The sequence below is a fragment of the Corapipo altera genome, unplaced genomic scaffold (genome assembly GCF_003945725.1).
Source record: "Corapipo altera isolate COAL_440 unplaced genomic scaffold, ASM394572v1 0, whole genome shotgun sequence".
NCBI lineage: Eukaryota > Metazoa > Chordata > Aves > Passeriformes > Pipridae > Corapipo > Corapipo altera.
This window is the reverse complement of record NW_020884872.1, coordinates 34,296,357-34,314,876: the sequence shown is the minus strand read 5'-3', so window position 1 is coordinate 34,314,876 and position 18,520 is coordinate 34,296,357. Positions and strand designations below refer to the sequence as shown.

At 36.5% G+C, this 18,520-nt stretch overlaps 1 protein-coding gene across 4 annotated transcripts; it reads left to right on the top strand.

Annotated features, from left to right (window-relative positions):
- The first annotated feature begins 298 nt into the window (after positions 1-298).
- Positions 299-17,265, top strand: CRLF2 (cytokine receptor like factor 2). 4 transcript variants are annotated; one of them, XM_027639462.1, is made up of 10 exons: positions 299-390; positions 610-753; positions 2,234-2,329; positions 8,721-8,832; positions 9,568-9,740; positions 11,306-11,445; positions 12,170-12,332; positions 14,350-14,464; positions 15,456-15,540; positions 16,750-17,265. In XM_027639462.1, the coding sequence occupies exons 3-10, from the start codon at positions 2,254-2,256 to the stop codon at positions 17,020-17,022; spliced, it is 1,137 nt and encodes a 378-aa protein (XP_027495263.1). In that variant the 5' UTR covers positions 299-390; positions 610-753; positions 2,234-2,253; the 3' UTR covers positions 17,023-17,265. The 4 variants fall into 4 exon arrangements, with proteins under 4 accessions (XP_027495263.1, XP_027495256.1, XP_027495248.1 ...); XM_027639455.1 differs by having other exon boundaries at positions 2,150-2,329; XM_027639447.1 differs by lacking the exon at positions 610-753 and having other exon boundaries at positions 2,150-2,329.
- The last annotated feature ends 1,255 nt before the right edge of the window (positions 17,266-18,520 follow it).

Genomic DNA, 18,520 nt, shown 5'->3' with positions numbered 1-18,520 from the left:
ATTACTTACATTGTCCTCATCATCTGTGTGCCTTGCTAAGAATTTTCTCTGCTGGCAGTTATCATCAGAAGCCCTGGCTGCTGATTTTCAGCTCACCATCACCCTTTGCTTTCCCTGTTCCCACATGAAGTTGCACTATCAGGATGGATCTTGTTTGCTCAGACCAAACATGCCAACATTGCACTGTGTGTGAGCCTTGAAGAGGGGATACATTGTGACAGTGTTCTGTCCTTGTCCTCTTGGGAGCAATGACCAACAGGATATGGGCAAGCTAATCAACCACACTCCTGTAGGCAGGCAGGCAGAAAAAGTCCTGGGAAAGAACAGATCCCGTGGCTCACAGGCAGCTTTCCAGTTCATGGACTGGGCTCACGAAAAAAATCAAACCAGGTAATTAGAGATGGCTTTCAGTAAGCAGAACCTGAGGCAGGTGGCTGGGCCAGTGTCTGCCTGCATGGGGGGGAGGTGGGAAGTTCCTAGGCCCTCTGTCCCTCAAGTGCCAAATCTAATGTTTCTCTCCGCAGTATCAAAAATAGTTTGACAGTGCATCAGCTTTATGCAAGCAGTTTTTTTGACCCAGATGTTGCTTTTTTTTTTTTATTCCCCAAGACTTCAGCCCTAGGTTTGGGTTCAAAAGTCATAAAAAGAGAAATTTTGTTTGACTTCAAGAGGCCCTCAGTATCTGAAAAAGAAGTTGAAACTGGTGGGAGGAATGATTACTTCTGGTCCCAAAATAATTGGTAGAAGGAAATGGTGAGTGAAAACACACTGTTTTCACTTAAGAATTAGGCCTTACTTTAGAGGAAGTGTCTCAAAATCAGAATAATTATAGTCCAGAGGGTATTTTAGATATCTTTTCTTTTTTATATTATTTTTCCACACCCGTTTCCTCCAAATAATAGACTGCCTTAGGAAGTCTGTAGTCCAGGGTATTTTATCTGTATGAAAAGCAGACAGGGACAAATTCAGCTCCATCACACTCATGTGTTCTGTAAGGAAAGACGAGATACATTTTTTGGAAGGAAAATGCGTTTTTAACCTAAACAGGGACATATGGGAGTTGCCATGTCCTGGGGAACCAAAGGATTTGGGATCTTTGCCCTTGTTTGTGTATCTCACTGGCTTTTGTGATACTGACTGTGGAAACTGTGAGCAATTTCAGCTTTCCATTATCTATCACCTCTGACCTAGTTTAGAATTTCACTCTTGTGTTGCTTGTTATTCTAGTTCCAGGAATTAATGCCTCCCTGGAGGAACTTGATCAAAGAGCAGGCTAGACAGTTAACAGAATGCTGTATGTATGTCAGACAGTCGTGCTGGGGTTTCCAAGAATGACTGAGATTTGAGTGGGTCTTCCTGGGACAAGCAATGGATAAGACAGTGAAAGTAGCCAACCAAAGAAAAATTAATAGCCAGATACAAAACTCATATCACATTACCTAGCTGGAGACTTTGAATATGCGAAAAGCTGAAAAGGGTCTCATCTGACAAACAGTACTGTTGGATTAAAAAGGACGGTAAACATTTTAGGAAAAGCTCTGTGAGGAATGAAAACAAGCCTAGAAAGAAATCCTGACAGCAATTCTGGGTGTATTCGCAGCCATGATTCAGCTTCCTACCTAGTACCATGTGTTGCTGACAAAGCTTCTACTCTCCCTCCCTACTTGAGACACTGGAAGCAAAATGTAGTCCAAGGGAAAAATATCTTTACTGTGCAGGTGACTGAGCACTGGAACAGATTGCTCAGAGAGGTTTGGAGTCACCCTCACTGGAGATATTCAAGAACCCTCTGGATGGAATCCTGAGCCGTGTGCTCTAGGATGACCCTGCTTGAGCAGGGAGATTGGACCAGATGCTCCACTGTGGTCCCTTCCAACACTCTAGACCCATTCTGTGATTCTGTGATTGATTCTGTTATTCTATGCAGTCATAACTATGCACAGCAACCTGGTCCTTGTTTGGATCAGGTCTTTGGTCACTTCTGACTGATACAGCTTTGAGAAGATAAAGATATCAAGAGTAATACTCATATTCTGAGGAATTAATTTTTATAGGGTTTTTTGTTTTGTTTTGTTACATAGTACAAAGAAGGTCCTGCGCTTCTGATCTATCTGTAGCTAGATATCTGTTAACTTTTTATTTCCTGCAGTCATTTCCTCCGGTTCCTTCCAGCCTCTGGTATAAAGTGATCAAACAGTAAATCCAGAAATTATGATTACTCATGTGTTCATAGTCTGTTGTGTCACTACAGCCATGGGACTCATCTTTCAAGCATGTTCAATGATCATCACACTGGGCAACCTTGTGGCTTCTCAAGCACAATCTTCTGGTAAGTTTAAATCCCCAGATATTTATTTTAGAAATTGATATATTAGCCAGCAATATTTCTGTGTGTACTTTACCTCATGTGTTACAATATTCAGTACTTTTTTGATGAAAACAATGAACAAAAAAAAATTCATATCCAGCAGAAATGAAAGTGGATTCTTAAGAAAAAAAAATATAATAGCAGATTTCTATGGAGGTTTTCTAATTAAAAATGAAGGCAGATCTTACTAAACTTGCGTTTGTTCTTTAAGCATGACTACTTACTTTCTAAGATATATATTATAACAGTGCAGATTTCATCCAGGAAAGATTAGCCTTCACATTCAACAAACATTGGATAAAACACACTCCAGGTAAGACTTCCATGCTTAGTACCCTTAAAGAATGAACACTATGGGAAAATACCAACAATATCTTATTCCTGAGAAAGTATCAAGATAAAAGTATTATTAGATAATTATCAGTTATAATTAGATAATTATTGATAAAGACATTAAAGACCAGTCATTTTACTACCTAACATAAGATCTCTACTTCATGTATTTGTCTACAATGCCACTAATTATAGCTTACCAAAGGCAAATGGATCGTTACATGAGTCTGACATATAGCCCAACACATAAATCAATAATCTAATCTTCACTCTTTTTAATTCATTGCAAATTCTCTGTCACTCATTTTATAAGGAAAAAGAAGTGCTTTAAAGTTATAAACTCATCAACCTATAAATCAGCTCTCTGTTCCACCATATGCACAGTAAGTACCATTTTCAACAGTACTGCACCACCTGATTTTTCAGGGTTAATTGCTCCTGCGAGTCACTAGCTGTCCTGTGAGGGGATGTGACTTCCCTGCCCTGAGATGGTAATCACCTACAGCCATGCTGTACTGATGGCAGGGCTTTGTGGAACACAGTTTGAAAATTGCAGTTGTGATGCTTATATGATGCAAAGTTTCATAATGCTTAGCAAAGGTAAGCGATCTTCTGGAAAAAAAACCGAAACAAACCACTCAGTTTGATGGACTCTAAGATTATGTCTCAAAATGTATATAAAGAATTCTCCCTTTCTGTCTTATTACTCTTCTTGGAAAGAGATTTTCTATTCAGACTCTGTCCTGTGCATTCAATTCAGCAGCCATGTTCACGATGAGTTGCACTTCTGCCTAAATTTGTTCCTGTTAAAAAAATGAAACTGTTCTTCATAGATCATTAGTGTTGAGAGTAAATAAAGACTATAGGTTCAGATCTGGGTCTTATTCTCCAGTAGTTTCTGTACAGTGTGCTGTAATATGCGGAAGTTCAACATGTGGTTACTTATCAGGTTTCATCAGTGTAAGGAAATCAAAAGTGGTTTTTCTTCTTTGTTATGTATCAATGAGGTTGCAACTGTTCCAATACATGCATGTTCCATTCTGTTATCTTTGCAAATTGACATTCTGCCTTTCTTTTTTCTTTTTTTTTTTTAATCTATTCCATGACATTAAACCTTTTTACATGTTTCCCTTCAATAGTATTTTTTCTCAGTAATAAACTTTCAAAAGTGGCTTGGAGGTGGAATGTAATTGCTCATACCCTTGCTTATGGCTGCATCTGCATAATTTGATGCTTAAGGAAATTTTTTTCCCCTGTAGAAGTGCTTTCTCCACACAACACCATGGTATTTTCCATGCTTCTCTGTACTGAGACGAATTAGGTACCCAGCAGTGCCAGTGAGGTTAAAGTCTTGTGTATAACCTTACCAATCCCTGTCTGGTTTTATGGAAGAGGTAGACTTGGATAATTCTCTCTGAAGCTCTTGCTCCAGGGCACCAGTATGTGTCCTACAGCACTGCAACATATTGCATACCAACTAGACCAGCAGGTCATGCTCAGACAGAAAGTTGCTGCCACTATTTTTTAGCCCAGTGATTCCTTATTTATAATATTTTTGACCTTTTCACCTATCCATTATCATAATAGAAAGAATAATTATAAATGTGTTGCTTTGCTGTATTTTGTGCCTCTAGGATGATAATTAGAAGAAGGTCTTAAATAATTGCAACTACTGTGGAAGATCTGGTACATTTGCTGAGAATGATCCATGATGTTGCAGCTGAATTCATAAAATTTCCATAACAAATAAAGGGAGCGAAACAGTCCCCTCTGTTCTCTTTCCTTTAACAGAGATAGGAATGATTTTGCCAGCAGAAGTGTAGGTGTATAGTTACTGAAAAGGAAACATCACCGGAAGGAAAATCCATACATAACCTGAGAGGATTTGGTGTCCATCTAATCCAGACTTTAAAAACCTCACTTAGACTATGCACCTTTTCTTGTTGAAATGTGAATTATGCAACATTTACACACTATAATTTGAAACAATGCAAAAAACAATGCATGTAAATATTTACTGTAAATTTACACAGAACACAACCCATATTGCATTCGAAAAGGCTATAAAACCCATGAAATTAGGGCACACAGTAGAAAATTGTGACTAGAGCTCTAGAAACAAAGTCTTTAACAATAAAAAATTGGTAAGATTCTGTCCTACATACCTAGTTAATTACTTTGAGACTGATTTCTGATGAAGTCCTTAAAAACTAGAGCACAGAAAAGAATATGTATATATCACCAGATAGTTTATTACAATTTCTCTTTATTTCAATTAACTGATTCTATTTATTGTTAAAAAATTTAATATTGCATTACCTTCTATTTTAGTGCATAAATAAGTGCAGTTTTTGGAGTTTATATTTATAAAATCACAACATTTTAATTCATAATATGTAGGTATTTTTGGCAGAAAAATATTCTGATCCTAGAAAGATTTATATATGTTTTTAACCTGATGCACACTGACTAATCCTGCTGAAGTCAAGTGGACTACTCAGAGATTATAAAGTTAAGTCCATGAATAAATCTCTGCAGGACTGGACCCAAACCAATATTCTTTGTCATCCAAAATATGTTCGTTACCAAACCCAATCTTTTTCTCTCCTTTCTTCTCTTCTGTTAATGGTATTTTGTATTTAGGCTATAAACTCCTTTTTCCCTCTTCCTTCCTTTTTTCTATGTCTGTACAACCCTTGTGACCAAATTGACTGAATACCTCAAAGTGATTATGATGGAAAGAGACTTTTTACAAGGGCATGTAGTGACAGGACAAGGGGGAATGGCTTTAAATAACAGAGAGTAGGTTAAGATTAGATATTAGGAAAAAATTCTTTATTATGAGGAGGATGAGGCACTGGAACAGGTTGCCCAGAGAGGTTGTGGATGTGCCATCCCTACAAGTGTTTAAGGTCGAGCTGGATGAAGCTCTCAGCAACCTGGTCTAGTGGAAGGTGTCCCTGTCCATGGCAGGGGGGTTGAAGCTAAATGATCTTTAAGGTCCCTTTCAATCCAGGCTACACGAAGATTCTATGATTCCACGATTCCATGGTTAGAGCTGCTTTTCTTAGCAAATTGTACAAGATCCCCCAAAACCTTTACTGATATTAGATGTCTTCAAACACCTACTTTTCACCAGTGAAGTAGTCTCTTTTCTTTACAATTGCCTTCAGTCTACAGATGCTAGCAGCTCTACAGTAGATACTAGCAGCTTGACACCACTGAGTAACATGAGACCAGTCTTATATATAAACCCAACCTTCACCATTTGCTGACCACTAGAAATCAATGCAAGATGATTTTTCACATCCTGGGCCAACAGCTGCAACCTCACAACTGGAGAGCAATAGGATGAACTCTGGTTGTTGAGTTCACTCTCCAAATAGTGAAAAATTCACTGCTGTGTTTTTCAGTGGAGCTGCCCAAGTCCAAGTGAGGGTTTGGAGCTGATACTGTTCATCTGGTAAGAGTCCTGGCACATCTTAGATTAGTTGGCTACACCCAAGATGGGACTCTCAGACACCCACTCTTTTTGCTGTCCTGTAGGTGAGACAGCCTTCCCCTCAGTTCAGCACATAGGCTACTTCAATTATTTTCACAAAGTGCAGGAAGATGAGTATGCACGGCTCTTTGCAAAGATGTTAAGCCACCTTCTGAGAATGAACTGAAGAATGTTGTTTGGTTTTGATTTAAAAAAATTCTTCAAAACCTTGCCCTACAAACAGAATTTTTCTTTCTGTCATCATGCCAAACTATTGTACACATAGAAACAGCATTGGAATTAATTTTGAATTTAATTATCCTTGAAAATATGTGACTAAGAAAGCAAGTACTCTTCCTGGGTTTATTTTCATAATTGAAGAATGATCATTAGCAATTCTTTCTCAAAGCAAAAATATCTGCAATCAGACTAATTATTAAAAAGTAGAAAGTACATATTTTGTTACTTCTAGAGGGAATTGAAAGGATTTGGTCTAAATTCATAAAAATTATCTCAGGACAGTACAGTATTCTCTATTCACTAACATTTATATTTATATTTATATTTAGATTTAGATTTAGATTTAGATTTAGATTATTTGTATTTATATTTGGTTTTAAAATGTCAATTTTACTTAGAGATGGAGAACATGTAATTATACATTCAAATATATATTAAATATAAGTTTATCTACCTTTATAGAAAATATGTCCAAGAAGTCATATGGATTTCAGTTACACTATGCATATTGCGGAGCACAACTATGTAGTCCATAAAAGTTCAGAAGTATTAGTGTAATTGCAGACCAAGAATCCACTGTTAGACACTCCACTATCATATTTCTTGGTGGCTTTAGTCAAAGAAAAAATCATCTCTTAGACCTGTAGGTGGACTTACAAAGAGATTGAGAACTTAGGAAACAAGAGGTACGTAGGTAGTCTGTTGTAACAGAGGTAGAAATGCCTGGATAAACTCCATTTTACTATACCTTTTGAGGGTCTTAACTCCTGTTTTTGTCTCTGTTTGTAATAGTACTGATACACAAGATTTTCTGTTTGAGAAAACAATACAGAACAAGACTGCAGGTATTAGTTAGGAGCTGGAGGAGTTAGTTTCAAGTCTTTCTTTTGAATAAGAACAGAATCCTTTTTACCAGAGCTCCATGAATCACACAGCAGAAACCTGCAGCTACATCTACCCAGTATCTCCTGTATTTCTGTCATAACCATCTTGAATAATTTTGACAAAACAATGTAGTACAACACAAATACACCTATACAAAAATGTTCTGACTAACTTTAATTAGAGTAGTCATAAAATATCTAGACATAGAGATATAGGCGTAAAAATAGGCAAAATGCTTACTTGAACTCACATGCCTTTCTCACATTCTTAATATCGATTATGGAGTAAAAGATAGCAACCCTGAGAATAGTTGTGTGTGATTCCCATGAAACAATCAGAACAACTGGATGTGATGAAAAGCTCATAAGAAACGATTTAAAATTTTTCCACCACAAACCTCTTCAAAAGTCCAGAGTGGCATAAAGTGTAAACAGCTATCAAAACTAAAATCTGATATATTCCTCCTAGGCAGGAATATTCCAGCAAAGGTTTTTAGCGATAGACACTTCATGGCTAGGGACAGCAGTCTGCAGTTTTTTCCTTCAAGTGTTTTCTTGTTGGTATTCAAGATAAATTTTCTCTATCTTTTTCATATTAAATTAAATATGATTTCACGTTTTCTAGAATGCAAAATAAATAATCTGTCCTCCTCCTTAGTATAGAATGGATTTCTAATCCTTCTGCCTTCTTAGTTTCTCCATTTCTTCAATACCAGGTTCTATCTTCGGTGAAATCCTAATGGACATGGAATTAAAAAACCTGTTTCCCTAGCAAGAACTGTAACAAGGAGAGGAAATAATATCACGAGAGGAAATAATATCTGTGTATAGTCAAAAAACATTAAATGATCACGCTTGTATTTAAGGTGGAATTGGCTGGAACCACATAGATCAAATTTGTAATACCTTTACTTGTGCTGATCTGCTCCGGATTCCTGTGACTCTTGACTGGTTTGGACCAATGGTGTCAGTTCCTTATTTCTTACAGCAAACTTTTGAGAGTTTACAGAGAGGTTCCATATAGCATTAGTTCCCAAATAGTTTTCCTTAGTAGGTATTATGGGGGTAAGCTGGCCTTAAGGCATAGACCCTGCATATATGCCCTGTATAGGCCCTGTATAGGCATTGCATACACGTGGCCCAGTATACATCTTTGGGCCAAGGGACCATGGGGCCAAATCTTTCCCTGGTGTTGCTGTGCAGGCTTTCATTTTGCTATTTTGAAATTGTAATTTCAATCTCTCTTGGTTATTTTACTGTTTCCTTGTATTTTAGAAGTTATTATATCTTCTTATTTTATGATCACCTGGGACTACTGCATACATATCTTTGAAATACTGGTTGCCTATAAACATCAAGGGGTGCTTTCCATACTTACTCCTGAAACCATATTCTCTGTCATTTTCCTGGGCAGGTTTGGAAGATACCATCAAGACCAAAATAATCAATTTCAATAATGAGAAGATGCAGATCACATGGGCAGCAAGAGAGCTTTTTCTCAATGAGAATGTGTCATTTTCTTACACGTGAGTATTGTCAATGCCTATTCTTCTCTTTTTAAGGGTTTGCTTTGGAAGGCTGAAATATCTAAGTCTATTTGAGTCTTCTGTGAACTGAAAAGGATTTTAACATTTGTTAATATTCAACATGAAACCTGTTTATATTCCCAAACTGTTACAGAAGTGTACAAATCAATAAGCCTGGTGAGTAACCTGCCACCACAGATATTATGTGAAAGATTTGTCTCTCTTCTGCCATTGTGCTAAATGCTAATGCTAATTACAGTATTGAAAGTGGGTTTTCCACATATATGTGTATATTTTCTTTATTAACTGACATAATTAATGGCTAACAGAATTTTAATATTTTGGTTAAAGTCAGTCATAATGTTTGATCTTTTCTGATTGGGTAGTATATGTGAAAGAACTTTTTGCAGTACATTTTTGGAAACAGAATCACAAAAGTATCTGTTTGAGCAAGTAATTCTCTTATTAGAAAACAACAGCATGAAGGAAACTTGATTATTTCAGACTGCATCAAAGCCTAGGGCTAGAATTTCAATAAGTTTTGAGTGATGAATTCCCTCACACCGCTGTGAAATCTGTCATTTCAAGAAATTCCATGCTCAGATTTCCCTTGGTAGGAATGTTTGGGGAAAAAAAAAAAGAAGGAAGAAAAATTAATAACAGTAACAAAAATTAATTGAATTGACAGGTGCTAATTGGTAAGTTTTCCATTTACCAATACTATTTCATTTATAGATTTGATGAAGGCAAGTACAAAGTTTGGAAGCCGTGTCCCACGTATTTATTGGATCAAGATTATAATTTTGGGTGTCTTTTTAAGACAGAAGGACCCACCCTTGCCATCTCTATTAGGAACAGCAACGGAAGTGAAGAGCTTTTTTCTAAAAAACTAAAATCTGATTTTTACAGTAAGTATGTAAAGTCACAACTACTTTGGTAATCCCAGTACCCTCACTGATTCTCCAGCTGTCTGAGTTTGAGAATAAATCACTTACATTACCAGATAAAATGTTATTTGTGTGTGTGTTAAAACTGAACTATACTTATTTCATGCTGAGTTTTTTCCCTTGCTGTCACCAGTAGTTACAGTGTGTAGCTGAAGCTAAGTGAGATAGCACAGGACATTCAGATTTGTCACAAAATACAATTTCAAAATCAGAAAAAAAATACAAAAAAAAAGAGTATGTGTACTTTGTCTAGTGCAGGCCTTCTCGGTAAACGCATTGGGAAAATTAATAAAAGTTCATAGTTTTTTTGTCTTAGTGCTGACTGTTAGAATTATGATCTTTCTCATATTTTCAACCTTCTGTTATTTTGTCATCTTCCATGCAATATGAGGCAGCAAACTACTTCTTATCAAAGCTGCTGTCACAAAACCATCATCAGATATCAACAGAAATTCGTTGAGTGGCTCTGGTACTGAGTAAAAAGGACATCCTACTACTAGCAGAGAGATGATATTCCTCTTTCTGTTAAATCTTTCCTACCCCCAAATACATATTTCATGTCTAGTGTGAGATTAGTTTATCAAAATCTTCTGGAATTTCACATATTTACAGCATTTAAAGTGGAAGGATTTTTTCCTAATACAAATCTAGTGGAAAATATACAATGGAGAATTATGTGGAAAAAAAAAATATTCCAAATTGAATATAATGTTTCAGCAAAAGAGATTAAACAAAAATCTATCAAGACATTGAATTTTGAGAATACTTTTGTATGTCATAATTCTAACAATATCTACTAAATTTTGGAAAACTGCAGACTGATCCTCAAATTTTGGCTATTAAACACCCGCTGATAATAAAATGAATTTCAAAAGGGTTAGGTAACAAAGAAAAAAACAGACTAAAGTATTTAAATTAGGAGGACAGCATTTTCATAATACAAAAAGGGAACTAAGACTGAGAAAGCAGGTAACAATCTTCTCAATGCTTCATTTCCCACTACTAAAGATTAACCATCTGTGTAGTTCAAACCATGGCATTGTCTTCCAACCACCTGAAAAGACTGATGGGTAGATTCAGTTGTGCACAGGTAGGAAGCCAGTGCTTTTTGCAGATGCCCCACCATACCCCACAGAGCCTCCAGCAGCTGCACAGGTGTGTCTTGGAGTCTTTATGATACCGAATTTATCACTTTGTTTCCAATGAAGAAACCTTTTTCTTTCTCTAAATTACAGGGAGTATGAGGAGACTGGAGTCCTTTCTTAAGCACTTGCAATAGGTTCCTGACATGAGATAGTAACCACCTTTAATGTGGCACCTCGAATGGTGAGCAATGTTTTGGTGCCAGGCTCCACTCTGATGGTTAACAGGAAGATCAGCTACAAAAGCAAATCCAACAAGAAGAAAGCCCACCTTCTCCAATTGCTATTCAGGGAAACCGAGACAAGGAAGGAACAACAATAATTTTAAGTGAGAGGTGCTTCTTTTTCAGAGTTTATAGCAAAATTTGTTTCTATTCTTCTTAGTAAAGCCCAATCCACCAGAAAATGTGACCTTCTTCTGGAAAGAAGACACAGTTACTGTGAGCTGTAATAAACCAGAGAGAGCTGTGAAGTGCTTGAGACTTGAGCTTCAATACAAAAGCACGTTTGACAGAGAGTGGCAAGTGAGTTGAATGCCCCGTTTTTAATCAACATTGGAAGGAGCTGGAATAGCATCTCCATAGAATGTGAAATAGAGTTGTTTTCAAATTGTTCTCCTGTCCTATATTTTCAAATAAGGCTGGTAGCAGAAAACATCTAGATTTTTAGGATCCTGGATTCCTGCAATGCCAGAAATAATTTACTTAATGAGTTATATCCAGTTGCTACCCAAAGAGCTAAGGACAATCTATGGGAAAGGTCTCACATTCAGAATAAAAGAGTATGGAAAGATAAAAGAAGAAAGCAGAGTAGAGAAAAGAGAGAAAAATAAGAAAAACAATGAAATAGTGTGAAAAACCAAAATTACATGGGATTTTTATTTATTTTAAAATTAGCTGCTAAGTATTTCAAAATATTATTTCATCAACTTAAATCTTTCAATTTTCAAATATAACTTGAAATATTTTGTGGATCGAAGTTTCTTTGTATTTTGTAAAAATGCAGATGTAACACAGTGCATGACGTAATGGTTGTTCTGACTTTCAACTCAATATCATACAAAGTGGAATAGATACGTATAGTAAAAAGTTAATCAAGAAACAGAATTCCTTGAAATGCAGAGAAGTCAACATTCCGTTCTGAGGTTTTGGGTTGGTTTATCCCTTGCGTTGTGGCCATGACTGAATGTAGCATTCTGAAGCACTGCCTTGAAAATCAGAATTAACAACAATACACCTTCCTTCTCAGTCCAGAACTTCCAGATGTTGCCGTGTTGGAGATCAAGGCTTTGATTCAAGGAAATGCTATTCTTTCCGGGTCAGACTGAAGAGGCTAGTACCCCACTGCAACGTAGTTAATTACAGCAGTGACTGGGAAGCAGAAACATTCTGGATGAATGGCACGTTATTAGGTAACAACTTATATATATATATATGTGTGTGTGTGTGTGTGTGTGTGTGTGTATACACATATATGTACACACACATATATATATATAGTCTAACTGCAAAAGGGGAAGGAAAGACTGCAAAAGATGCTAGGAACACACAGCGAATGAATGTTGCACTATTGTGCTCCATCTTCTGTTATCAAAGAAAGTTCATGTGGATATCTAAATGCCCATGTTTAACTCTGTCCCTTTTGTTCCTGATGGCCCATAAAGCAATCAATTTATGTCATAATCAGCAAAGTTAAGAATAGTCTTATTATTTGTGTTACAAGAATGTCTAGGGTCCCTCAGTAACAGTGATGTGATACATGGGGGTTCTGTGAATGTGGGTGTTGTGGGGGTGCCCTCATAGGATATTTGGACAACAAACCTGAACCCTAAGAAAATCCTTGATGCCCCATTTTTGAATGCAGTTTATTTTGAAAGTATATCCAGTTGGACTACTGGACCAGAGGTCACAGAAGTCTGATGTTCATAGGTGCTGGATGGATCAAAACAGGGATGATGGGGAAAAAGAGAATAAATGGAAGTAAAGCCAGTATGAGAACTGCTTTCCCACTAGACAGATACATCTGAGTGTGATTGATTTCAATTAGATCTTTGATGAAAGAGTTTTTCTACTGACTACCAAAACTAAACCCCAGATTTACTGTAGTAAAGGAAAGACCGTGCTAACACATTTGTATTATATCAGCTGGTAAAAAATGCTACCTACTAGCCTTTATCACAATTATGAGACACTCAGATGTCCAGTGTACCAAGATCTGAGTTCTCTAAAATGCAATGGGCTATTAGATCACTTGAGGAAAATCTATATATGCAAAGCTGGGATGAAATCCAGGAGCATTGGTATGTGTACCCTGTGCAGTAGTGGCTACAGTGCTGACCTCCACCATGCAAATTGTGAGGCTTCAAGCATGTCCTCAGATGTGTCTGGCAATTACCCCCGAGGAAACACAGAGGACCATGTCTACCTATGCACCTCTGAGAGGTGACCACATATCAACCCTACCTGAACCATTTGACCAGAGGCTGCAAGGAAGGAAAGCACAGAGGAGACAGACTGATGGTTCAGGGACTCTGGGTGCCCCTGGATCAGAAGTGACATTGACACTTGCCCCTTCACTGGGGCAAGTTATTATTGACTCTAAATCTAACATCAGAGCAAGCCACGGACAAAGATGGGCTCAAGAAATTTCATAAACTCTGGAAACCTTACTTAGGGGTCACAACCTGACTTGTGGCTTCCTGGCAAGCTGAGCAGGGCAGGCAGATGGAACAGGCTAAGCAGTTGCTTCTATATGAATAATCACTTAGTTTTTAGAGTATTTATGTGGAGACCAGAAGGTTAATAGTAGGAGGCAGAGTTTTGAGGTTGCATTGCAAAAGATTCAAGTAGAATACTTGGCATGTAGAAAAATGCACAAATGCATTTTTTTTTTTTTGGTACCTGCATATTAGATGTTGTCCTGCCACTAGTAACTTTCTGGGTATTAGCTCTTATGGTTTGCTGGCGCTTTGTTTGCTGGAGTTGTTTGTTTGGTTTCTGTTGGGAGATGAGACATTCAGGTTTCATGTAAAATAGCATTTGCAGCTTTAGTGATCATAAGTAGATGTATGCAATACAGATCTTAGCACAAAGTTGCTTTATCGCTGTCAATGCAGTATGATGAAGATGAGAAGAAATACTTGGTTCATTCATAATGCATCTACCCTTCCTATAAGCCCACTCCTTCGTCCTGTCCAGGTCAATTTAGATAAATAAAAGCACAGTTTTCTTTTGTTGAAAGGTTTGGTGGAGTATAGGTTTTCTTTTCAGTATCAATTGAACAAGTAAACTTCTTTTATTTGTTCTTAAAAATTTTCTGTGTTTTTTTCTTCTCTTTAAAGAAAAATTAACATTCTAGCATGATTAGGATCATTTATTGTTAAAGCAAAAAACAATTTTTTGACATACTGTTTTTGTGATTATTCTTAGATTCATGTGATGATGATAGAACATCTCAGTCAAACACAGTAATTGTTTTAAGTTGTTTGCTGGCAGTACTTCTGATGATGATTATCCTCCTGATTCTTCTGTGTAAACGGCAGAGGTAAATATGGTTTTGTTGGTTACTACTAACTAACTAGCTATCATTCAGGATCAAGTCTTAGCAATCAAAATTCCTATTGGATAAATGAAGTCATTGTGGAGATGTAAAAGTCAGTAGCTTAATTACTCCTTGAGGAATAATGCATCCTGGCCTTCCAAACACCAAGGCCTTTCATTTTCAAAACCAAAACAATTCTGGTAAAAGACAATATTTCAGGTTATAATTCTGTCTCTTCCACTTAAATACTTTTCTACTTTTTTAGAAATATAGTTAAACTCTGAGAAGTCAGTTGGTTTAGTTACTTCTTCTGAAAAGACATTCTTTCATCAATCTTCATCAAACTCAATGTCTGTTTGCAGAAGGATAAAGTAAGCTTGAGTGCATTTAACTTTACTGAGACAATATCAATATTTGGATTTGCAACTGAATGATGCTGTTCATGTTTAGAATTTGCAATTAAAAAAAAAAAAACAACTACCAAACAACAAATGATACTTGTGAAACCCTCAGATTTTGGCTTTTTTAGGGGGAAAAAAAGGCTAAATATGCAGTATTTTCAGAGATGAAAATATTTGGGACTCTGATCACCTTTTAGATCTTAAATTGCATTTTTTCTCCTATGCTTCTGTGTTTCAAATTTACATCGGTGTTCTCTGAGTCAGCCAATACAACTGGTTGCTGCACCATCTTCCCTGTCTAGTGCATAGAGCAGAATGGCACTTGCTGACTAGCTGGAAGTTTGTATTAAGTCCAGATTTTACAAGAGTGGGGTTGGGTCAAAAATTTATTAGAAAAAGTACCTTTAGCCTCATGGTGTTATCATACTGTTGTAACTGCTTTTTTTACTTTAGAACACATTTAAAAGAAATTGAGACTAGAGTACTCTCATGTAAAATATATTTGTGGGTACAGAACTGCACTGAAGTGGATTTTTGTATGAATGGCTATGTTATAATGAAACATCAATTTATATTTTCTTTACTTTTTGCAGGCTTCAGATGTCAGTCATGCCTGCTATACCAGATCCAAAATACATATTTGTTGATCTATTAAATGATCATAATGGAAACCTCCAGGTAAGCATCACCTTCTTAGCAGGACTGTAAACTCTACAGTGTTGAGAATAATTTAAAAGTAGCTACCGATTTTTGCCCTGTCACAGGCACAAGCACTCTGACCCAAGACAAAAGCCCTAAAGTCCTTCCCCTCGAGCAGTATCACCAAGAGGATTCACAGAGCAAATACCAGGACTCGTATAATCAATGTAGTGCTGCTTTGGCACCGTGAAAAGACATTTGTTATAAAAGACAGAATCTGCTGGAGAAGAATTTACAGGTGTCCGGAGGCACAATATCCACTGTGATGACATTGTGGTGTTTGCATCCATTCCTGCACATGATATGTCAGGGAGTTTGCTTCAGCCTGGTCTTACCCTTTATATATGTGAAGTGCTGACAGAGTGATGGCTGAGCCAGTGAGTGCTGACCCGGTGGTGGCACTTCATGCTTTTGGAGGCATCAGTCACAGTAGGAAGCATCCTTTCTTAGCCATAGAGGTGCATAGTCACCAAATTATTAGAAATAGAATGGCTAACAGATGAATAGATTACAGTTTTTGGTTTTGCTTTCTTAATGTTTCTCATGAGTCCCTGACATCACCTATGTGATGTAGTTTTCTGTATTAGCTGTTTTAGTGTTTATCTTAATTACTACTACCTTTTCTCTGAGGGAAAACAGGTCAAATATCTACATTGACAAACCCAATGACAATATCAAAGAGCAGTAATGATTTTTCCATAACAAGCTGAAAACTTTTTGTATATGGTATCTTTAAACTAAAACTGAAAAAGAAAGGTACAGATTCAAATTAATACTGAGGCTTTAATACAGATATGCTATGCTGCCTAAATCTCCATGTAAACTCAGTCTTAATTTAGATTAAGTCAGGGCTTGGGTCAAAGAATGCATAAGTCTGTCAAGGAGGTAGCACCAGATATTTTACACATTCAGATTTTCGAAAGGCCCTTACTAAATACAAATATCTATTTAATGTGGTCTTGAGATTAAGTGGAATTTGTATGCAGTTCTGCCTGTTTTATTTCCATTCTGTCTTTCTTCCATCCTACTATCTGATGTCCTGCTTGTCTATATTGCTTCCTCTTCATCTTCTCCGTTGTGGCTTATCCTGGAAAGATACCACTATGAAAGGAAAATCAGTGTCTTACAACCAGGTTTCTTTTGATTGATATCTCATCTCTGCCAACACCAATATTTTAATTTTCCTAGGAATGGTTAGACAAAACTGATCATGTGATGCTTCAAACCAAGCTAGAATATGAAGAGCCAGAGTGCATCACTGAGGCAGAAAGCCAACAAGAAGATGAAAAGAACAGTGGCAAACAGGGGCCTTTGGAAAAAGTCTTCACTTTTTCAGGAATGGCTGAAAATAGTGACCTCAAAGCAGCTCAGATTACCTGCCTGATACCAGCATCCAACACTATAGCTTCTTTTGCTGGCTTCCATATTTTAATGAATGATGACATGTATGTGACTTTATAAAATCTGCACAATGCAGAAGGTGTTAGAAAATTACATAAAAGATCCTGTTGAGTTTAGGGGAGTGACTGAATAGAAAAGATCATTATGATAAGATTCACTTCAACAAAGACACTGGACTGTGTTATCTCTTTTTGGATCTGTACTTTCCCAACAATTGTGATAACTTGGGCAGACTCAGTGTTTGAAACAAACTCCTGATAATTTATAGAGCTAGGATTGTTTTTCTAATTGGGGTTTATGTCTAAGAATAAACTGAGCCTTATTTTCCTCTATGGGCTCCATAATATATGTCAGTAGAGCTGAGACTTAGTCATCATGCTTATGGAATGTAGAGCAGTGCAAACTAGACTGTTCTTCCCAAATAAAGAGGGAAAATGAAGAGATTTTACTGTCTCACAAAGACCAGACCATATACTGTGCTTTTTCACAGTGATAGGGTACTGCTTTGCAAGCCTTCCTTAGACTAGAGGTTCTTGCTCTTGTAAACTGCTTCTCCCAGAGTGTAACTTTCAACTGCATAGCATGCCTTCAAGGTTTTATGAGGAAACAATAAGACCCATGTCTAAGAACAGAAGAGCGAGGATGTACAGGATTGAATCATATTTTATCCTGCAAGTAGTGCTGCAAGTAACATTCCATAGAACAGGAAAGGACTTCAAGTACCTCATCTAAAGGTCGAGTCCTCTGTATCTTACAGTCTTTGTACAGTCAGCATCTTATAGTCTTTATTTTAGAGGTGAGGTTCATTTTTAACAGTATGTTTAAATGAGTAGCATTTATTTCAAAGTGGAGTTTGGAGTAAGCAGCAGCTGTAGAACCAAATTAGGATTTACTCATATTGCTTATGCTAGATCCTTGGTTTTCTTTAGAAAATGTTTGCTTTGTTTTGTTTTGTTTTGTTTTGTTTTTAACAAAAAGTTTTAAAAAACATATTTAGAACAGTGTCCTAAAATTTTCTAAACATACCATATTTTAGAGTATGTTTAATCTTAAATTTAATATATGATATATTAAGGAATTAGAGCTCAGAAAGAAAAAAATCTTTTCTGATTTTTCTCATATCACTTATGTTACATGCTATTTGAAAGCAAATTTTGTAAAAAAATTTCAGTGTTAAAAGTATGTATGATCTGCATAAAATATTGTAGATATACTATGATTATGTGTTGAATTATCTCCAATAACTGCATATCAGTTATTTATTAAATGACTATCAGTTGACTAACCTTTGACAATTGCATACTTTCACTATGCATGCACACTAATTTATAGTGCAACTTGGAAATTTCACATCAGAAAAATACAGTGATTAATAGTGTTTTTAATTCAGTGCTTTAAAAACTTAAATTTCAGATCTTTTTGAGAATAGGAAATAGCAATATGGATGATTAAGTTTCAAAATCTGTTTCTAGGTACTCCAGTTTCCTGTACAAGGAAAAATACAGAAATTTTCTGGCCAATAACTGGAAAACTTAATTGGGAGGATAGTTTAGTCATA